Below are 23,238 nucleotides of genomic sequence, written 5' to 3'. Positions count from 1 at the left end.
ACAGTGAGACCGTGGCCAAGTGGCATTACTTCCTGAACCTCAGTTTCCTACTCTTTAACTGGGTCTATGTCCTTGCTGTATAAAGCTGTTGGGGACTAAGGGTGGGGAGAGAAGGTAGAGATACCAGCCAAGCCTTTCCCCTTCTTCCCATTTGACTAGGGGGCAACTGTCATTTATCAGGGTGGTGCCTCTGGGTCTCTCATCTTGGATGGGCCCTGAGTGGCTCTGAGGAAGACAGTAGGATACATCATCTCAGATTAAGATGTTGCCTTTTTTGTTAATATAGCTCCAAACTTCTGGGCTGGGGCTGGGGGTTTAGCTCAGGGGTAGAAGTGCTTGTCTGGTTTGTGTGAGGCCCTGGATTCAATCTCCAGCACCACACACACAAAATAAATAAATAGTAAAACGTCTGGGTTGTTTCATCCCACAAAACTGGTTCATATGAAGCTTGTCATCATTGAAAATAACATAATTTCAGATAGGATGATGACATGAGGTAGAGGAGAATCAGAATAACAACAATAAAAAAGCCCCGCTAGTGATACCATTTAAAAACATTCACTTCTTCCTTTACTCCACAGATATGTGTTAAGCACCTACTATGCGCTAGCCATAGTTCTGGCTCTTAGTTTGAACAAATCAGTATGCCAAATTAGCATATTTTTGGGTGGCATCCCCTGAACTCCTTCAGTGGTATTGGGGAAATATAATTAAAACCACAATCTTCCAACCCAGCAAAATAGTTTAGTTATTGAATAAGCATTAAAGCAATTTGTTAAGAATTTGCAAAGATAGGAAGGAAGCGTATCCCCTTATAAGTCAATCAATTATAACCCCTTTATATAATGTTTTCAAGATGAAAAATAACTAGCCCTTAAGTAAGAGGATGTAACAACATCATTTGTCACACACACTTCCTCCTGACTGATATTAGCTGAATCGTGTGGATCCTTCCCCACACCCTTCCCAAATCCATATGTTACAGTCCTAACTCCCAATATCGCAGAATGTGTCAAAATAAAATTAAAAACACCCACAATGGCTGAGGATGTAGCTCAGTGGTAGAGCACCCTGGGTTCCATCTCCAGCACAGCAAAAGTAAATGAATAAACTGAACTCTGAAGCAGGCCACTTTTCAAAACAAACCAGGAAATTCAGAGTAACCAATCAAAATGAGCCTAAAATTTTCCTAATCCTTCTATTTTAACCCTATAAGGAAAGTAACTTTGAAGCAGCAATCCTCTCTCGTTTTATCTGCTCTTTTTGGCACTTCTCTGTCTATACTGCCAACCTCCTCCCTCAGTAAAACACTTATCCTATTTTATAGAATGAGGTGTTGCCGATTCTAGAAGTGCAAATAAAAGCCAACCAAGACCTTTAAACTTTACTACCTTTGCTTTAATTTCCTCTTCTGACGCCTGCCACAGGAACTAGGAGATGGGGGCCCTTTCCTTTAATGATTGCATTTTAAGCAAAGACTTTTCCCTGCAGTCTCCAAAATTTGCATTTTAAAGAGATGACTCACAGACCCTTGAGAAAGACATTAGTGGCTCTTAAACCAACAGGAGTCTTCTTTGGCTTCTAAAAAGTCTGTTCACACATTTCAAAGAGAAAGTGTTTGCAAAGACAGTTTTCCAAAGTAATCGATCCAATACAAGGCAGGGAAATCCCTTGCATTATCTTCAACAGGAGGATTATGCTTGTTACTTTTAATTTTTAAAATTGTCCCTTAGGATGTCATGGCCTGAGTTTTGTTTTAGGGGTTTCATCCGTATTCTCAGTGAAGAGCGAATCACAGAGCAAAGATGTCCACTTGGGAAGCATGGGATGGTGCTCAGACCAGGATGTGATGGGGAAATGCAGAGAAGGGCACATTTTCCTGAGAGTTTCTGAGGTCCTGGTCATGAAGGAAAGCAGTGAGGCAAGAATGACTCAGCAGCTCTCTGAAGGACGGTGCCATGTTGGCAAAATGAAGAGTTCTCTTTTGGAGGTAAGTGTGAAGTTCCTATTCAGAATCCAAGTTCATATGCCAGGGAGGTAAGTTGGGTCTAAGAATCAGGAGCTCAGAGTCAGGGCTGGAGACTTTAATTTGGCAACAGAAGCTTGTGAGGGAGGAGAATTGAAGTGTGTGGGATCCAGGAAATCAGAGAAGAGAATGTTGGGAGGAGGTGGGAAGAGGTGGACGCTGAGAGTGTGTTACAAGGACCTAGAGTCTGCTTTGCTAAAAACACTGAGTCTTTGCTTTGACCCAAGATGCGCCGTGGGTGACTAAAACGAGGATTAGAATTTGGCAGCTCTGCTTGCATTTTGCATCTGTCTCCTTTGCTCTGAGTCATTTTCACCCACAGTCGCTTTGGATTCTGGGAGCAGATCTGATTGATAAATAGCTTGTGAAGAGTGGAAATTACACCCCAGGCAACAACGACTTTCTTATCTGCTGACAAGGCCCCTCTGGACCAATCCTGAGATGATGATCAACTCGACTTTAGTTTGACCAAGACTGCTTGACTGTGCGTACTTCTGGCTCTCTACCATATATGACCTGGGAGCTCATGCCAGTAACCCAGGATTATAGCTATGTCGATTCACATTCCTTTCCTCCCTTCACCACTTGTTATGGTTTAGATATTAGGTGTCCCCGCAAAACTCACGTGGGAGACAATGAAAGAAAGTTTAGAGGTGAAGTGATTGAGTTATGAGAGCCTTGACATAATCAGCATGGTAATCCCCTGATAATTAATCCCTCATAGGAATTAATTTGGTGGTCATGGTGGGCAGGTAGGGTGTGGTTGGAGGAGATGGATCATTGGGGTATGTATTTTGTTGGTGATGAGGGGAATCTCCCTCTCCACCCCACTTCCTGCCTCCCCTCTAGCCCAGAGCAACAGAGTTGGCCATCTATGCACGGAGACCTCTGAAACTATGAGCTTCCAAATAAATTTTTCCTCCTCAAATTGTTTTTCTCAAGTCTTTTGGACACAGTGAAGCAAGAATTAAAGACAGGCCGTCAGTGTAGATAGACAATTGGGTTGGACTGAGAAAATGGAGGCGGATTTGAGTCTGGGAAGTTGGAGACTGCCCTTGGGAGATTGGAATGTTAATGCCTCAGGAGTGCTTTGATTACCAAGTGTCAAGGGCTATGTGTGTGAGCTATGCACCTTGGAGCGATGTGAGGGGACAGGTCTGGTGTAGCGCGCTGATTGGGCTGTGTGACGCAGGTGTGCCTTTCCTCTCGCCCTGCCTGTGATCCCACACAGCATCTGAGATGGGTGACTTGCCAAGATGTCAATCAATCTGCTGACCACAAGACATCACAAAGCAAAACTCCACCTTCGAAATATTATCCCCTGCCTTATTTGGCGAAGAACATTCCATCGAAGCTCCTTTGTGTGTGTCCCCCATTTAAAATAAAGAGATTTCAGGTGCATGCTCTTTCCAGCGCTGTCCAGCGTGGAAGCTGACCCTTAAGGTTGCAGAGCTATCTTGCCCTCGATCTGAGAAGCTCACATCTCTGTGTTGCATGATTTCTGCTGTTTTCTTAGTTTTATGTTACAGCCAGCTCTTTTGAATCCAGCTCGTGCAGATGGTGAGAACCAAGATTACTTGCTTAAACTGCACCTTCCAGATGGATGTTAATGAAGCACCCCTGAACCAACAGAGAGCAGCTAATGAATGCCCTCTGGGCTGCCACTCCCTTCCTGCCCCATCAGTCCACCTTGGCTCTTCCAGCCCACCTGCTTCTCACCTTTTGACCATCTCTCTGGCATCTCCTGGGCCTAGTCACTACACAGGAAGGAGAGAGATTAGGGGGAAGAGAGCAAGAGAACAAAGAAAGTCTAAAATATATAAAAAAGTGTCGGATGCTCTCACTTCTTGGGATATCAGGATACCAGCTATGCCCCACCTTCTCCCTTTTGGAAGAAGTCTGTGTTACTATTTTTAAACAAAACCTGCTTTATACACTTGCCTTGGTGCTTCTCTTATGTCCAAAATTCAACATTTGAGGAAGCAGAACTCGTAAGTGGTAACCATCACTGAGAACTGGTGGTATCCAAGCAGCAGACAAGCCGATCCAAACACCATTGTTTGTGTCTTCAACTAGCATTTTAGGATGGATGGCAGAATTGTCTGTTGGAATCCCTGAAGCCAAATTCTTTGCCCTACAACTCTAGTAGCAGCAGGTGCCGCTTCTCAAGATGACCAGGAGACTATGGGACACCCACGGCAGTGCAACCAAGGGAAAACTAAACAAATCCTCGAACTTCACTTGCTTTTAGTTGAATTTTAAAAGCACTCATTTTTGAAGTTGCACAGCTGAGAACTATGTTCTTCATTTCCCACTAGCTTTGCTGTAGATAAAACTTCCGACCTGTGGGGTATGGTGATTGCTTAGGTTACTTTTCAGGATTTGAATGTCGCTTTTGTCACAATCACTGACTCTTCACTTGGGTCTGCACAAGTGTCCGATTGGTGAACTTTTGAAGTCAGGGGGCTGAAAACTCCATCCTCACACCATGCTAATGCTGTCATTTTCAAGAACATGAGTGCCATGAAGAGCCAAGGAATTTGATTATGTAATGCCAGATTTGTGGGACTCCAATAGACCTCCAGGAGCTGAATCTGATGCAATCACACAAGAGTCTTTATTGCACGCTCGAGCCTGGACTCACAACTGTTTCCGATGCAGTGGTCCCAGGGAGTGAGTCCTGGTCCTTTGTCCAGTGAGATTTTATAGGTTTGGGGGGGATACTTTATGCATCACAACATCACACAGCAAATCATTCCATACCGCGGGAAAGTCAAATAACCACTCTTAACATTGATTAGCAGCATTCACTTGGTGGGAACAAGTTGGGTAGGGTGATTGGTTAGTACAAGAGGGGGAATTCCTTTTGAACTGATTGGTTTAGGCCACGAGGGGTGTACATGCTAAACTACATGGTTTCCCAACATGTTATCAACCACCATAAACTACTGGGGGGTCATCTGGCATCCCAGGTATTTTCCCTGTCTCATGCTGATTGGAGGTTGCTAGGGGGTTGCTATGGGTCTTCACCTAGCCTAACTGAGTCAGGGACACCCGGTGCCGCAGACCTCTCCTGTTATTTACTGACAAACAACTCAGCAGGGTGGGTATGTGCCTAGGAGTGCTCTGTGGGTTTTTCCAAGGACAAGGGTCATGCCCCCTTCCTTAGGACAGGCCTTGAGGTAGAAGCTGCTGTTATTTATTTATTTTTAAAAAATGGAGTCACATCAGTTTCTCAATTATTTGTGCACAGACTGAAACCAAAAGCTTGGTCCTTGTCCCAGATGCTGATCCAGTAACAAGGACAAAGTTTTGAGAAAAAGGAAAAAAGAGGATTTATTGTCTTTCTGGTGAAGGAGAAAGACAATGAACTCATGTTCACACAGCTGGCATTCTGACTGCCTGGGGGCGGGGACAGAGGGCTTTAAAAGAGGGCAGTTTTCCCACATATCATTAGTGGTGGAGCTAATTAATGTTTAACTTATATCCTTGAATGAGCTGTAGTTCCAATTTGTAGATCCAGAGTTTCATTATTCTTGTAGAAGGGCAGATAACTTGGCTCAGGACAGGAAGAACATTCATATTGTTCCCCTCAGGGTTGGGAGGGAAAGAGGGAGAACAGGGAGCAAAAACATGTTACTTTAAAGTGCAATCTGTATTTGGGGTAAAATTGGGAGTTCAAAACCCACTTGAATCAAATGTATGAAATATGATATGTCAAGAGCTTTGTAATGTTTTGAACAACCAATAAAAAAAAAAATAAAGTTGCCCGTGGTTGAGAAGCAAGGTTATATTTAAAATATGAAGTGGACCCGTTACAATAAAGCGACCCCTGTAGCAAAACCACTGACTTTTTCACCACAGATGCCTTTCCCTGTGCCCTAAATCTCCTTTCTTCCTTATTCCATAAGTATCCTCATACCCTGTGTCAGGTCGATGGCAGTGACTCAGGAACAAAGCATCCAGCAGCCTGTGTGTGCGAAACACTGGTCAGGCACTGATGGAACAGCCTGTCAATCAGCGGGGACTCCTGGCCAATCCTGGATCTCAGCCAGTTACCCCCCCCGTCAACTCCAGTGGGACAAAGGACTCTAAAAACTCCCTTTCCTGTCCCAAGCCCTCCCTTCCTGCCCTATGCCCAATAAAAATTCCAGTCTGGTAGAGCCCCTGCACGGTTTCTCCTCAGACCCTCTTCTTACTCTGCGGGTCTGAGAGTTCCACCTGGGAGTGAAATCTCAATAAAGCCCTGTTCAGTGGCCTTTTGGTCGCTGCTGTTGCCTGACCTTATACCCTGTCCTATGACAGGGTCTCCCCTTCCACTCTCAGCCATAAACTGCTTTGCAATACGGGTGGTCTCGGTGATTGGCACACCCTGCGCAGGCAAAGTGGGTCTGGTTCAGTATCAATGGGGGTTGTTGGCACACTGGGCAAGAGTGGTTGGGTAGGGTGGAGGTGAAGGAGCCTCACCTGGCTGGGCTGAAGTAAGTGGAAATAAGCAAGTGACATCCAAGAGTAGACCACCATTCACTAGATTCTCACTGGGAAGGGGAGAGAGTAGAGAAATGAGGCAGTAACCAGAGGGGACTGGCTTGTGAGAAGACACTGGTTTTCCTACTATGATTCACCTTCCTGGGTATGTGTACAGCAAGTCTCAGGTGCACATAAAAAACATTCCAACAATTAGGGCAGTTTGCTCTCTCTTACTAGAGGGAATGCAGCACAGATAACTGCTTAAGGGTTTAGGGTGTTTGGGGGTGAGGGGTTTTAAATATGAGGTGTGAGGTGTTACCAACAAGGAATGATCTAGTACAGGAGAGGAGAGCAATGGTGTAGGAGAGAGTGGAGGGTCAGGGGTGGGAAACAGGGAGATGGGGATTATACCACCAGTTACTGGTGACATTCTGCTTCCTCACATGTTGAAGTATAACATTAGAGAAGCACACAGAGGCAAGCATATAAAGCACAGTTTATTCAAAAAGGGGTAACAGCCATAGCTGGCATCCTGGTATCCCAAGAAGGGAGGGTGTTTTGCCTTTTTATATGTCCTAGGCCTCCTTTATTCTCCTGCTCTCTTTCCCTTATCTCTCTCCTTCTGCACACATGGAGATGCTGGGTGGGATGGCCACAAGTTGAGAAGCAGAAGGGCTGGAGGGGCCAAGTTGGAGTGACCTGGGCAGGAAGGGGGTGTAATTAATAACTCCCTGTAGGGAGGGACAATCTCTGAGACTGGTTACCTTAGCAACAGGTTGGAAAAGGGAAGGGCTCTTATGAAATTAACATTTCAATTCCTCCATTCTCTGGATCTGACCCTTGCCTATCTGCCTAATTCTGGCTTCGGGGACTGGATGTGGGCCAGGCACAGGGTTGGATTGTCTTGGGAGTAGCAATGACTGGTGTAGTCACAGGAGGGATGGCAACATAGGGCTGCAGTGCCTTCAGGGTGACAGCTCAGTCACAGTCATTCTTACCAGTTTGAAGGAGGGACTGCCTTCCATGATACCAGGAGGGCCTGCCACAGAAGGTCCAGCCTTACAGGTTACTGCCTTACCTGCCCAACTCATCTACCTGGCCCAGGTGGGGCTGATACTTAACTGTTGCTCTGATCAGACTTTCAGACCATCATCCCTCTTTAGTCTTCCCTCCATGGACCCTGATTCCCCAGGACCCTAAGGATGGAACCTGGGGTGAGCTACTGTGTAACAAAAATCCTGACTTTGTCTTTCTGCCCCAATAAGCATCACTTTGACATCACCAAGGGGGGCTCCCTGTTGACCACTGTGTTGTTTCATGAGGACCCCCTTCCCTAGATGCTAAATCAGATTTAAGAAGAGTGCGCTGGTCTCTGGTTTTGGAGCCCCTAGTCGTCAAGGCTCAGCCTCCTTATTTTCTCCACAGCTGGACACATCAGGAATGGAGCAGATACCCCAAAGTCTGAGTGGAATACATGCCACCCCAACATAATGACTGATAGACCCAACCTGATCTTTTCTTAAAATTGGGAGCCATTTCGCCACAAAGCCATGAACAGATAATTTCGGCTTTACTATAAATTACTGCAAATTCTGAACTTGCTTGGAATGCCTGCCCGTGCCTTGAACTCACCCATGCCTGGCTCTCTGACCAGACAGCAGCCCTCTCTGAAACTTAAGTGACGCCTCATCAATCTTGGCCTTCCCTGGCCAGATAACGACCCTCTCTGAGGCTCTAAAGACCTTCATAAATTCTGATGTCGGGGCCAGCAAAAATATAAACTAGCCTTTGTGTTATGCTTGTCAGAGTTTGTTATCTGTAACCCCCCTTTGTGTAACTTTCTGGGCTATAAAGCTGGGCTGCAGGAAAGCTGCAGCAGCTGTCTTGTTCCCGCAGTTTTGGGTGGGAGAGGCAGCCTCCCCGGTCGAAATAATAAGCTTGCTTTAATTTGATTTTAATTGGAGTCAGTGGTCTTTTCTTGCGTCCTGGTCTAACATTGACCTCCCGCCTCGAGGCCCTGGGGATTGATGTGAGGCTGTGGGGAGGGATTCACTGGTTCACTGGAATGACCAAATCTCAAGAGGCAGTGGATCAGGTGGGACAGGGCGAGTGGGTGCAGGATGCAAAAGAAGCATTACCAAATGGGATGGATTCAAACTAAAAAGTTTTTTCCTCAGCAAAAGAAACTGTGAGGTGAACAGACAGCCTACATCCTGGGAACAAATTTTTACCCCTCACACATCAGATAGAGCACTAATCTCTAGGGTATATAAAGAGCTCAACAAGATAAGCACCCCCCAAAATAATCCAATCAATAAATGGGCCAAGGACCTGAACAGACTCTTCTCAGAAGAGGATACACAATCAGTCAACAAATATACGGAAGAATGCTCATCATCTCTAGCAATCAGAGAAATGCAAATTAAAACTACTCTAAGATACCATTTCACTCCAGTAAGAGTGGCAGCCATTATGAAGACAAACTACAACAAGCGTTGGAGAGGATGTGGTGGGACTGCAAATTGGTGCAGCCAATTTGGAAAAGAAGTATGGAGATTCCTTGGAAAACTGGGAATGGAACCACCATTTGACCCAGCTATTCCTCTTTTTGGACTATACCCAAAGGACTTAAAAACAGCATACTACAGGGACACAGCCACATCAATGTTTATAGCAGCACAATTCACAATAGCTAAACTGTGGAACCAACCTAGATGTCCTTCAGTGGATGAATGGATAAAAAAAAGTGACATTTATACACAATGGAATATTACTCAGCAATAAAAAAGAATAAGATTATGGCATTTGCAGGGAAACGGATGGCATTAGAGAAGATTATGCTAAATGAAGTTAGCCAATCCCCAAAAAACAAATGCCGAATGTCTTCTCTGATATAAGGGGGGGGGTGACTCAAAATGGGGTTGGGAGGGAGAGCAGGGGAGGAAGATTACCTCTAGATAGGGAATAGGGGTGGGAGGGAAAGGGAGGGAGAAGGGGAATAGCATGGATGGTGAAAGGAGACCCTCATCACTATATAAAATACATGTATGAAGATGTGAATTTGGTGTCAACATACCTTATATATGATCAGAGATATGATAAATTATGGTATAATGGTGTATTAAGAATTGTAATGCAAAAAGAAATAAAAAAATATTAAAATCCCACCCCTCCAAAAAAAAAAGAAGAAGCATTAACAGCACGACTTTTCATGCAGAAACCTTTATTGGTCCCTATGTGTCCTGCCAGGGGAAGGGTCTTGGAGAGTTGGGACCTGGGGTCCATCTGGGAGTTGGGGGCTTGCCTAGGAGAGCAGAGAAGCAAGAGGCCAGAGTCAGGAGCTCCAGGAGTCGGAGAGCAAGAGAGGTGTCTCATCCTCTGGTGGCCGCACAGCACAGATAGGCCAGGTGCAGTGGCCCTCTTCAGTGCCAGGGCATCTATAAGGAAGGACAGGTGGGGGCAGTGAGGACCAAGCCCCTGCGCTGTCTGGCACAGCCTGCTTCCCCTGGCAGCCCCATTCTCCACCTCTCACCTTGGCTGGGCTTGGGGGGTACCTGGCCTTGTGGGCATCGTCATTCAGTAAAGACCTCACCAGGCAAGAACGGCGGTGGGAGAAGGTCTCGAAGCTCTTCCGGCCGTGGTAGGCCCCCATACCGCTGTGCCCTGTGGGAGGAGCTTGCTCAGGGCCAGGATTCCACCCCCAAGTTGTGCCTACAAGCCTCTAGGGCCCCTTTTCTGAGCCTCCTACAGGTGAATGATCCTTAGGATTTCTTCCTGGGCATCCATGCTGGGGACAATATAGAGAGTGCCTAGGAAGAGTCCAAACTGGGCCAGCTATGCCACTAAAAGAGGTTAAGACCCTTGACTTGGGGTCTTCGTGGAACGGATTAGTGCACCAGGGATGCATTAGTGCTCCAAGGCCGAAGTCAGAGGTCCAAATAGGAGAGGTAAGTGGGAATCTATGGCTCCTGGCTGCTCCAGGTCCCCCTGAATTCCCCCTGATGGTCTCCCTGGCCCTGTGGGAACCCTGGGCAAGAGGGGAAGCAGGTGGGCTGAGAGCCAGTCCTAGACTCACCCACGCCCCCGAAGGGCAGAGAGTGCACAGTGATGTGTACGATGACGTCGTTGGCCGTCACCCCGCCACTTGATGTCTCTGAGATCATTTTCTTGATCACCTGTTTGAGGACCAAGCTGCTGATTATCCACTCTTGCTGAGCGGATGCCGAGGGCTTCCCTTCCTGTCCTGTCTCAGCATGTTCTGGAGCCATAAGGACATAGGTAGCAGAGGCACAGCTACCTACCATCTCAGCCCTTCCCAAGTATCACATGTCCCTCAGCACCACCTGGGGAGGTAGTATGAGCAACAGCTCCGATGACCAGGTGATGCTACTGTCTTCTTAGATACTTCTTCTTTCTTTTTTTAAAAAAAAAATTATTTATTTATGTGTCTTTAGTTTTAGGTGGATACATTACTTTGTTTTTATGTGGTGCTGAGGATCGAACCCAGTGCCTCACGCATGCTAGGCGAGCACTCTACCACTGAGCTACCACCCCAACCCCTTACATACTTCTTAAAGACAAGGCTAAAGAGGTTCAGAAGGTCTAATGTCTTGCCCAATGTCACACAGCCAATGAACTAGGAAGCTGTAATTTGAATTCAGGCCGGTGGATCCCTGGATCCTACTTGCATGTGACTGCTGTGCCCAGAAGCCCCAGGACCCAGGCAGGAGGACCATCGGCTCACATTGTTATTGTTGGAGAAGACATAGAGAGCCAGGGGCTTCTCACGCTGGTTGATGAACTGGATGGCTTCCTCCAGGCTGCGCACGCACACGATGGGCATCACTGGTCCAAAGATTTCCTCTTGCATCACCTGGGACTGGGGGTCCACATCCGTGAGGATGGTGGGGGCTGAGGTGGGAGAGGAGCCAGAGTTAGTGCTGAGACCCCCTTCCACCCAGCCAGCATGTCTGATTCTTGCTTCTACTCTTTCCCAGAGGATGCTGCCCAGTGTTAGGGAGGGGGACGGATGAGATGCTAAAGAGCTCTTCCCATGATCCATGCACCTCCTGGGGTCCATCATGGCAGACCGCTGGACTATTCTGAATTAACCTACACGGGAGTAATGGGGCAGGCACAGCAGCTGGAAGGATACAAGTATCTCCTTCTGTCTCTTCAACAAAATGGGGTCCAAATGGATCTCATCTGGTGACCCAATCCTAGGCACCAGGGGTTCTTATTATGACCTCTACTGTCCCCATCATCGACTGGCGTTCTGGTCTTGTGGGAGATGGGCTTCTGGGGCTGGAATGGGGCTTCTTGGGAGGCATGGTCAGCCCTGCCTACTAAGGGCCCCCGAGTCTCTCCAAGCCCACTGGTGAGAATAATTTATGCTCATCAGAGGGCTCTGCCTGGTGGTCACGTATCTGAGCTGCTTTCTGTGAACTTGGTGGGAACCTTGGAGGACCAGGCAGCCTGGCAGTGCTCTAGAGGGCCCGATACGCACCTATGTAGCGGGAGGCCATATCTCCAGTGCCTCCATGGGCCACTTTCTGGCCCTCAATTAGCCCCATCACCCTCTGGAAGTGCCGGGCATTAATGATTCTTCCATAGTCACGTGACTTCTTGGCATCTTCCCCATAGAACTCCTGAGAAGAGATGGAGGCTTCAGGGAAGGACAAAGGCTTCCAAGCCACATGTCAGCAGACTGGGTGATGGGATTCTGGGTGCAGAGGTTTTTTTTTTTTTATGCTTTTTAAACTTTCTGAAATGATCTCTATTGTGTGTGTGTATTCCTTGTATGATCAGAAGAAAGGAACGATTTGCTCAAGTCGAGAGGTCATTCCTGGTGTCGCCCACCTCTTGCCTCACAGCTCCCACTCTCAGGCTCCAGGGCCCCATACTCACTTTCAGAGACTTCTTTAGTTTCTCCACGATTTGGTGCTGGATTGAGGGGTCACAAAGGATGTAGTCAGGGGCCACACAGGTCTGGCCGCTGTTCATGAATTTCCCCCAGGCAATGCGTCTGTGAAAATTCCAGAGTGGATTATGTCCTGCAGGCCATGGGAAGATTCCCAAGAACGCAGGCCTTATTCCGTGCGCTCAGGGTCAAGGCATAGTGGGCTTAGCACACTGGTCAGTGGGAGCCACAGGCTGTGAGCAGGTCACAGTGAGTCTTTCTAAGCAGCCCACTCACTTCTGGACACTGGGCTGAGAGCGCCTTCTGGAGCCAATGTGTGCTAAACTCATTGGTGGCAGGTGGGGAACTTCTGGGGGATATCTGGGGTTGGTGGACTTTGTGCCTCTATGATCAGCCTTCGTGGCCCGGTGTTACCTCTACTTGCACCCCCTACCCCATCTCCAAGGACCACATATGTGGTGCACAGAGGTGGCCAGAGCCCTGGCTAAGGTCGGAAGGTCAAGATATGAGTCCTGCCTTGGACACTGAGTGTCAGCAGCTCTTCTCATGGGTCATGATCTCCAGATTATCAGCTCAATTATGGCAGAGGGCTGGTCAGGGCCAACTTCTTCGTGCCCTGAACACCCCACACTTGTTTTTCTTGCGGTCTCTGCTTGGACCATTGCCTCCCCTGTGATGTCCACACAGTGGTCAGAGCTCTGCCTAGAACTCTCTTCCTCCAGGAAGCCTTCCTGGACTCAATGCACCTTTTCTGTGAATGAGGTTCCTTTCCTGCTTCTACTACCCCCGCCCCCAGAGCTCCTGCTGAGGACTGCAGGCCCAGTGGGGAAAGGGCCCATTTGTACTATTCAGAGCAGAATTGCAGTGCTTAGCCTGCAGCCTGGGTGTGCTAGAGACAGCAGAAGGAATGGCCTCCTCACCGGCAGGCCACATCCAGATTGCAGTCCTTGTCCACATAGCAGGGGCTCTTTCCTCCCAGTTCCAGTGTGACAGGAGTCAGGTGCTTGGCAGCAGCCGTCATAACAATCTTCCCTACGCCTGTGCTGCCCGTGTAGAAGATGTGGTCAAATCTCTCCTTGAGCACCTCTGTGGTCTCAGGGACACCCCCATTTATCACTGGGTACAGGTCCTTTCATGCAAGGAGAGAAGAAAGGCTCAGCAAAGACCAACTCCCTCCTCACCCCTGCATGTAAGGCCATGGCTGAGACCAGTGGTCCTGTGGCCCAGCAACTCAGCACCCTACCCTGGCTGGCCACTGGCAAGTAGAGCTCCCCTATTAGGGCTCAGAGACTTTCTGTTCATCCCAGCAGGAGAGGGCAGCTCCTGGGAGCTATACTTCCCCAACCTGAGGCTTGGTCAAGCCCCAAAGACCTGACCTCAAACAGTTATCTTTGAGCCCTGGAGGGTACCTTACCTTATCTACATACTGAGGGAGGATGGTGGCAAGCAGGTTTGCCATGTTCTCACTCAGCTCTGAGGGTTTGAGAACCACTGCATTCCCTGCAAAGTAAACAGACTTAGCGCCACACCAGGCCACCCCAAATGCTCTTCTCTCCTATTGACCAACCCTGGAGCCTTCCTTCCAACATCAATGTCCTCAGAGGCGTGGAGGGAAGACTTGTAGGAACATGCACAAGCACATAAACTTGCAATACACACAAGGCATAGGCTGAGGAGCACGCATGAGCAGATGCCACAGGAACAAACTCAGGCACACAGGTACACACCTAGGCTCATGCTGGCTAGAACTGCAGCACCTTCCCCTCTGCAGTTGCTGGGAGGCTGGGAAAGAGGAAAGGACAAAGGAGAGGGAGATGCTCTTGGGCTGGTTGGGAGAGTAGTGTTAGCCCCTCCTGGTCGATTTAGCTGAGAGCTGCCCTAGCCACCCACACACATGGGCAGGTGGAGGCTGTTCTCATGGTTATCTGCATCTGACTGGCCTCGGATGCAGGGACCTGGAGGCCTAACTAAATGGTTTTGTCTCCACAGCCTCCTGTGAAAGTCACATCAAACCACTGTCTGCCACCAGGTCTCCTCTTTCCCCCAGGCCTGAGCCCCTCTTGGAACGGAGCCTCTAGTACCTGCAGCAATGGCGCCGGCCATGGGCTGGATAATGAGGTTGAAGGGGTAGTTCCAGGTGCCGATGATGAGGACCACTCCCAGGGGCTCCGAGTGGATGTAGGACTCATCCTGCTGGGTCTCAGGAGTCTTCTCCACAGGCTCATCCTTGACCCACTCATGGAGATTCTTGATCATATACGCAATCTCCTCCAGAACGTACCCCACCTCCTCACAGTAGGCGGTCCATTCATTCTGTGGTGAAGACACCATGTAAGCTCCTAGCCCAGAAGCAAGGCCAAGCTTCTGGGGGTGCAAGCTAGGCATTCCCAGTCCTCAGCTGCCAGGGCAATGGGAGTTGTACACTATGGGTTCCCCAGCCCAGGTGGGGGACCAGGAATAGAGAGTACATGGGGGTTGGGGGAGAAACAGAGGTGAGAGTCTAACAGGAGTGGTGGATCTAACTTCTGCTACATTGGGGGTTCTGGCAGGGAGAGGGCTGGTGACTGAAAGAAAAAGCCAGGCCTGGATGGAGGAGACAGATTTGAGGGTCATTAGTGAGTGTGTGTGTCGGGGGGAGAGGGGGAATTGAGCAATGTGTTGTGTTGTCTGGGAAAGTTTATGGGTCAAAAATAAGACCTGAACCTAGGAAGGAGCTCTCTCAAGACCACCCTGAAGAAATGGGGACAGGGAGATGGCTTCCCAAGAGAGTCAGAAGGGAAGCCAGGAGACAAGGTGACAGAGGGAGTAGGCAGGGGACCGAGGGCTTCTGGGGCAGCACAGAGTGAGGAGAGGGGAGGCACAGACAGAAAATATGAGCTTTGGCTGTGAGGTCAAGAGAGTGAGTTTTCTCGTCTTAGTTTTAAGATGAATAGTCCTGAGCAATCTTCTAAAACTACAGAATAGGGTGGTGGGAAGGCCTTGAGATGGCAGAGGGGTGAGCTCCAAAGATCTGGACCCTGCAGAGACACCTTTTCTCTTCTCTCAGGCAAGAGGGAGGGTGGAAACAGGCTCAGATGTGTTCTGGGCCCTACGGTGAAAGGTTTGTGAATCCGAGGAGTCTCATTCTCTCAGAGTGAGTGAAGGAGCAGCCCCAACCCCCCTGCAGCCACAGGGAGCAGGTGGCCTCCCAGCTGCAGCAAACTGTTCCTTGGCATGGAGAGCCAGGTGTTCCCATGTGGGACTCAGGGCACCAGATGCTCCGGGTGTCCTGTAGGAGGAGATTGGTTGGAATGGGTGGTCTTATGTTACAAGCTAAGACCTGGTCAGGATGAAAAAAACTGGTGAAGAAAACTGGTCAGGAGGTAAAAGCAGACAGACGAGGGTAAGGAGTGCCCTGCACAACAGCAAAATGCACTGGGGTACAGTGGAACCCCTCTGCTGAGAGTGAGAGGAAAAGAGAGGGTGGTATGCCACTTCTCAGCTGTTGATGAACTGGGTGACTCCAAGCCGTTCCTAAACCTTTCCAAGCCTCATTTTCCCTTCTATAATATGGTCATGACACTCAACGGAGGGTTTTGGGGGCCGAGCCTGATCCTTTGTAAAATGTTGAGCACAGAACCCCATGCACGCTAGCGATACCCTACACCAAACCACAACTGTCCCCACTCTCGTGGAGGTCTCCCGCGCAGCCCTGCAGCCCTGCTAGCACGAGCACCTTGTGCAGATCAGCGGCCAAAGCCTCCACGATGTCCGGCTGGCGCTCCTGGATCATGCGCCGCAGCGCCTCCAGTTGCTGGATCCGGAACTGCAGCGGGCGGGTCAGGCCTGAGTTGAAGGCGACCCTGGCCCTCTTCACCAAGTCGCTGATCTTGCTCATGGTACCTAGGGACAGAGGGGATCTTGCAGCAGGGTGGAGGAGGTTGGAAAGAAGGCCACGTCCTTGGCTCAGAAATGCATCTAGGCACCTACACCAGTGGACTTGCTCACGCTTACTGTTCCCCCGCTGCCTTAATAGTATAGGAAGAGGGTTAACTTCTCTGGATCCATGAAAATTGTCATTTTTACTGCGAGGTCCCCTTTTCTACTGCAAATTTCAGGATCCTTCTGGTGTTTTGAGATGTCCCAGGGCAAACTGACATCCGCAATTAGGGTGAGGAAGCCCTGATGCTGATCTTAAGCAGAATTGCTCATAGTGGGTTCTTTCTTGGCAGTGTGCTGGCGACAGGACTCTTCCTGGCATCTCTGGTGTCCCACTCTTGCCTCTACCTGCTTGCAAAGCTGGTGAAACACCCCCAGGCAAACATTCCAGGAACTGTAACACACTTTCCAGATTAGATTGGGTGAACATTGGTCAAGAGTCCACGGCTCAGGTTGATTAAAAAAAAACTTGCAACAAAATACCTGAAAACCTTTTCTGGTGGTGACTGGTCAAGAGCTAAAGCAGGCATAAGTCATTAAATCAGGGCGTGCTAAGCCTGGGAGACACAGATAAATGCTAGCAAGGAACTCGCACGCTTTCCGGTTTCTGTGCAAAAATATGGAGGTAATTCCCGTTACTTGTTCAAGAGACCATCTTGGCAAATTGGATTGGTTCTTCTGAGGGCAACTGGGCAATATCTAGCAAAAGGCTTCCAAAGGTATTTTACCTGCACAAAAGGTTCATATTCAGGAGTTTATAGTAATTACTGTATTCCTAAGCAGTCACTGAAGTCATCACAGTTTGTATAGAATAAATACTGAAGACACTCTAAAGGCCCTAAGGCAGGAGGCAGTTCAAATGAACTATGCTGCATTCAGTGTGGTGGTTATTGGGCAGTATTTAGGAATGAAATAAAGTTACTCAGCATGTTAATAAGGGCTCTGTGTGTGCCAGATGTGTCCCAGGCTCTAGGGACAAGGAACAGGTTATGGAATGACAGGACTGCCAGGCTTGCATGTGTGATGTACATGCACTTTTGCAGGCATACAAGAGAAGACCAGAAAGATAGCCTCATCACAGGGGAGCATTGGATGGAGGTAATATTTGGTGATCTTTGTTTTCTTTTCTTTCTCTTTTATTTTTTTCTTTCTTTCTTTCCCTTCTCTCTCATTTTGGGGATCGGAACCCAGGGCTTCCCACATGCTAAACACTCTCTACCACTAAACTAGACCCCTGTGCCACTGCTCCAGTGATCTCTGTTTCTTCTCTAGTGTAACTTTTTTTTTTTTTGCGATGAGCTCATATTTTTAAATGTTTGGTTACATTTTTGAATAGGCATACGTGTTCATTCAAAATTTAGAAGAGACAAAAAGGTCACACAGGAAAGTGTCTCTTCCTTTCTACCAGCTGTCAGGTCCTACCCCAGAGGTGGCCACTATTACCAGTTCCTCGCTTTCCTTTCAGAGATATTTAATCCACCCACAGACATTGCCTAACATTGGGCAGCATGGTAGAGGGAGGGGAATTTCCATCTTGCAAAAAAAAAAAAAAAGCAAGAAAAAAAATCACTGCATATCACACACACATAATACTTAATCATATTAGATATAGATATAGGATCCTGCTTGAATTTTTGTTCCTGATTCCTTCCACCACTTCTCTTCCCCATGAGGTGCTGACCCTAGCCCCAGGTCCAGTCCCAGACTTTCTGTTCAGGGAAGAGGGACCCTGCTGATCTCTAGGACATGCTACTGGCCTGTACATGCTACTGCTCGCTCCCTATGACTTGGCAGGAGGCTAGGGAAGCCTCCTTACTGAGACCTCTTGGCTCTACCTGCCTGTAGGGCAGGATCCTCCTGCTGAACCTGACTCTAGCCATACAGCTCCCTCCTCAGCCTTGGATGGTTGAACCAGCCACTAGCTACTAAGACCAGGAGAAGAGCCTGGGGATGAGTAGGATGGTACTGGGCTCATGCCCCAGAGTCACCACTCAGAAGCATGTGGGCCTCATTTGTGAGCAGCCAGGGATGACCACAGAACTGCTTCCCAGATTAATAGTGACACAAAGCACCTGTCATAGTGCTCGGCACCCAGACAGGAACGTCTTTTGATGCAAACTGGGATCCTTCTCCCAGAGCCAGCCCACCATCTGGGTGACACCATGTCCTCCAGCATCCCCCAAACACACTACCTTCATCTGTGCTGACTTTGACTTTGCCCTAGCATCCCTCATCTAGGCTCCCCACCCAGCCTTCCCTTCAATCACCACCATGCTCCATAGTAAACAGCTCATGAAGAAGGAACAGCTATGGGTTTGTCTCACAGATGAGGAGAGTGAAGCTGAAAACTGTTCAGTGCTCTAGCTTTGGTGTCACAGTTGGCAATTACCAAGGTCAGGATTTGAACACACATCCATCTCTGTCAGCCCCACTGCCTTCCAGGGGAGTGAAGAGCCCTGACAGCCCACCCAGCTCTTCCACCCAAAGACCACCTCAGTTCCTCTGCTCCATGAATTCCCAGGACCTCCACCTCCTAGTGCTATAAGAATGGCAGAGCTACCAGATATCTGACCTGGGACCCTCAGTGCGTCCAACTGGGAGGATGCTCACTCCTAAGATGATGATCCTGGGGCAGGGACCAGCCCCACTCACAGATGGATGGAGGACTTTTCACCCTAAGGGCCCCTGTTCCCAGTGCAGGCTCTGCCCAGGTATCCCCACCTTGGAGGGGAGGGTGAAGGAAAGGGAACCTAGGGGAAGAGGATTACCTTCAATATAGTCTCTCCTTAGTGGCTGGGGCTCCTGGAATGAACAGAACCCAAGAGGGGACATATTTAAGGACCTTTCTTCCCGCCCATTTGGCTCTTGGAGTCCCTGCCCAGGAAGTGTGCGTGACAAGGAAAAAATAATATTCAAATGTGGGGTGTAGCACAATCCGGACCTTGGCTCCTACAGCTGGGGCTGGGGCTTGGGGGATTAGGTCTTGGGTTGTCTGTTTTTGTTTTATTCTGAAAGGCAAGATGAGTCTGTGAAGCCTTGGGCAGGGCTCATAGCCCGCCTTCAAAAGGAGCCTGGGATTATCACGGGCGTGGGGGCCACTGACTGATTCAGCCTTGTCCAGATTTCCAAAGTGTGTTTGCCAGATGCTGTTTTTGGAGTTTCCTGTTATATAAGGTCAGCAGCGGGTGAGCCACAGGTCACAGCAGTGTACCACGCGATGCCCCCCCTCCCAAATTCACATTCCCCTCTGTCCCCACCATGTGCACAGGTACCACGGCTCTGTTGAGGCAGAGACCCCAAACTGAAGACTGGGGCTTTCTGTGGGGGGTCCTCACTGATATGGGGATCTGCTCCCTCACTGACTAGCAAAAAAGGGCCAGAAGCTTCTCCTGCAAGGTCACCTGGGAAGGCCCTATTCCTGGAAGTCCCTTCCCCGCAGTTTAACAGACGTTTGCTGGGTATCCGCTCTGTGCCACACCACGGGGGGCACTGTATTCTGTCACTTCTCACTATACCAGACTCTGGGCCTTCTCCTACTTGATGCTTCCCTGACACCCTTGCCCCACGTGGAGGCTGGCATTTGGGTGTCTTGGTCTCCCATTTACTGGGAGGAAAAGATAAGGTCCCCATTATGACCTATGAGCCCCTGAGGATGTGGTCTTCATTTCTCCCTCCTTCTACCTGGATCAGCCTGCAGCATATATCCATCCAGGTGGTTCAGCTTCACATCATGTCACATGACACCACCTGGTCCTTGTTTCCTTTTTCTCCAGAGCATCTTTATCCTTCTGAGGTGCTATCTATCCACAGTGATGTGCCACGTGACCACAACCCACATATTGATGGTCCTTGTAATGGGGTTTTAAATTCCTACCACCTGGCGACAGTGGGGCAATTGTAATCTCACAGGGCAACACCTTGCTCAAATGTCTGCTGGTGTGAACAAATCCACTACACGGCGGTTTTTAAAGGCACGACACATAGAACTATGTGCGGGGCATGATACAGGATGATGGTAATGAACAACTGTGACTGGTGCATGTATTTGCTTATACCATATTTTATCACCCTTATCATTTTAGAGTGTATTCCTTTCACTTACAAATTTTTTTTTTCCTCTGAAGAGTGCGCTCTGCTGCCTCATACATCATATGTTTACAGTATCTTTTGATAATGTCATTTTTTTCTTGTGGGAACTTAATCATCATTGCTTTGCTCATTGTTGCCCTGAGAACAATAGGTCATACCACATATGGACCACACAGTGCAGGTGTGTAGTGGATGAGACCACCTGGTTAGTGTAAGTGTGTTCTATGGTGCTCACATGGTGATGAAACTGCCTAAGGATGTCGTTAAGTGACACATGGTTGTACTTATTTTGTTTGCTACCTGGCCTCCCCTTACTGGACTCCACTAACCAGAATGTGTTTTGTTCACTGCTGAAACTCCCAGCACCTGGAATAAGTTTGGCATGCAGCAGGTACTCAATAAATATTTGTTGAATAGTGCAATAAATGAAAACAATTAAGAATAAAATGAAAACTGTAGTAATGGGGGTTTGTGTGGGATGTTAGAGGGGCTCAGAAGAGGGTCCTGTGAAAAGCACATCTGAGCCAAGTGAGAGGTATTCAGGCAAGGGATAGCAAGGGACCTTGAAACAGAAAGTAAAGGTACAGAGGCAGGAAATAAGAGAAGGCTGTCCACCACAGTTTGTCACCAATAAGGTGTGATATGTACGGTGTGGCCAGCAGGAGGTGAGGAGACGGATGGTGTTCTATGGGCACAGAGGCTTGTAGGTCAGTCGGGTCAGGCTGGGGAGGTGGCGAGCAACAATGATCTTATCATACAGATATGTCTTGATAATTTTTTGTTTTGCTTTTGCCATAAGTAGCAACAATAGGGGGTTATCAGACAGAGCAAGAAGCCCTGAAAGGTTTTAAATAACAGAGAACAAAACCCCCAAGGTTGTTTTTTTTTTTTTTTTTTTTTGGGGGGGGGTTAAAATCTTCACTTATAGACCTTAGGTTTAGCTCAGTGGTAGACTGCTTGCCCAACACACATGAGGCCCTATGTTCCCCAGCACCGAATAAATAAATAAAAAGAGTTTTAGCTTTGGCATAGCTTGGGTTGTAATAGAAACTCCTGCCGATACCTGTTCGTGAGATTGGTATCTCTGCAAGCCCTAACAATGTGTTCCTGATCCTCATCCTAGACTGGGCTTCTACGCTCTTCCTCCTGGGTCACTGTCCTCACTACCTGCCTGTTCTCCCTGAAGCCTGAAATTATCTTCCGTGATGTCTTCTTTAAAAGGCTGCCTATGGGGACTTTGGACAATGAAGAAAGGCCTGAGCATATCTCTTCCCTGATTAAAAAACTTCAGTGGCTTCCTATTGCTCACAGGGAAAAAATTCCATGGCCTCCGAGTCCTGTGTATCTTGGCTCCTGGCTGCCGCACATGCTTCACTTTATATCACCGGCCGCTGTTTTCACTACCTTCAGGCCACTAGCATTCCTCAACAGGGCCAGGAGATTTCCTCCCTCAAGGCCTTTTCCCTGCCATTCTCCCTCCCTGGGACACTTTCCCTTCTACTCTGTACCAACCTAATTCTTACCTGTGTTCAGATCTCAGCTTTCCTGATCCCTTCCCCCACAATAATACATCCCTTACTTCTAGGAGCTTGGCAAAAATCTGCAATCAAATCTTTGTGTAACTATTTTGATCGCTTTTCTTCTCTCCTTGTCTCTCCATGAACTGGAATTCACAAGAAGGCAGCAATCTCAGCTTTTGTCCAGTACGTATGCCCAGCACTTAGCACAGTGCCTGGGACAGAGGGAGACCTCAGAAGATATGGAAGCAGCCCAATGTGCCAAATCATCCTACATGTGGGGATGCCTGGGGTCTAAGATAAAAAGAAATTATCCATCATATTAAAAATCATCTTTTACTATAAAGATGATTTTCAGCAGATTTACCTAGGGACAAGAAAACCCACACATGATGCCTCTTATGGGCAGACAGAGAATGGTCTGTGAGCATGTGGTGGGAACATCCAGGAACACCTGAAACTCCATTCGATGTGGAATTCCGGCAAGTGCAGGCCTGGCAGATGACCCCAAGAAGTGGGAACTTATCGACCGCTTGATTGAAAAAGACCACATGGCCAGAAGGGTCTGTTAGCCTGGAAAAACTACCTCAGAGACCAGCTGACTGATAGTACCCATCATGGATGCATGGATAAGCAGGCAGCAGCCTTGGTAGGGTCTCCCAGTTGCCATGGAGAGGTGCTGATGGCTGTGGAGATTGATGGGATGAGGTGGCTCTCATCCTGTGCATGCCAGGCCTCCTCCTGATATGCTGGCTTCCCCAGCCACTTGTAAGCAGGAAGAACATGCTTTGGTACCACTGACTTGGCAGCTATTCTTGTTATAGTTAAAAAGACAGACAGTCCCCAATGATGGTAAGAATGTTGGGAGCCTCCTGCATCACTGGGAGAGTATAAAATGGTGCAGCTACTTTAGAACATAGTGTGGAAGTTCCTCGAGTAGTTATACAGAGAGTTACAGTATGACCTACAATTTCATTACTAAGCATGTACACAAGAGAAAGGAGAACACCTGTCCACAGAAAAATCTGGGCATGAATGTTCCTAGCAGCATTATTCATAATAGCCAAAAAGTGGAAACAACCCAGATGTCCATCAACTGATGAATGATAAAAGAAATGTGCCATAGTCATGTGATGGGTTAGTATTCAGTCATAAAAGGAAAGAGCAACTGATATTTGCTCTAAAGAAATGTGCCATAGTCATATACTGGGTTAGTATTCGGCTATAAAAGGGAACGAGCAACTGATACATGCTCCAACATGAATGAATCTGGAAAACATAATGCTGAATGAAAGAAG

General features: G+C 48.2%; 1 protein-coding gene across 4 annotated transcripts in view; it reads right to left on the bottom strand.

Annotated features, from left to right (window-relative positions):
* Positions 1-9,688: 9,688 nt before the first annotated feature.
* The window catches only part of Aldh3a1 (aldehyde dehydrogenase 3 family member A1), a 55,446-nt gene continuing 41,896 nt past the window's right edge, over positions 9,689-23,238 (bottom strand). For 3 of the 4 annotated variants that reach the window (XM_048796191.1, XM_048796183.1, XM_015503425.2), the window contains 10 exons: positions 16,132-16,298; positions 14,498-14,729; positions 13,831-13,916; positions 13,337-13,545; positions 12,404-12,521; positions 12,003-12,144; positions 11,241-11,407; positions 10,572-10,671; positions 10,029-10,159; positions 9,689-9,933 (listed from right to left, as the gene is read on the bottom strand). In XM_048796191.1, the coding sequence (XP_048652148.1) occupies positions 9,919-9,933; positions 10,029-10,159; positions 10,572-10,671; positions 11,241-11,407; positions 12,003-12,144; positions 12,404-12,521; positions 13,337-13,545; positions 13,831-13,916; positions 14,498-14,729; positions 16,132-16,293 (1,362 nt within the window). In that variant the 5' untranslated portion in view covers positions 16,294-16,298 and the 3' untranslated portion in view covers positions 9,689-9,918. Of the gene's footprint in view, positions 9,934-10,028; positions 10,160-10,571; positions 10,672-11,240; positions 11,408-12,002; positions 12,145-12,403; positions 12,522-13,336; positions 13,546-13,830; positions 13,917-14,497; positions 14,730-16,131; positions 16,299-19,102; positions 19,294-23,238 lie in introns of those variants that run through there. The other variant, XM_048796177.1, reaches the window with a different exon arrangement.

This window comes from Marmota marmota, unplaced genomic scaffold (genome assembly GCF_001458135.2).
Source record: "Marmota marmota marmota unplaced genomic scaffold, marMar, whole genome shotgun sequence".
NCBI classification, from domain to species: Eukaryota; Metazoa; Chordata; class Mammalia; order Rodentia; family Sciuridae; genus Marmota; species Marmota marmota.
This window is presented reverse-complemented; position numbering and strand designations above follow the sequence as displayed.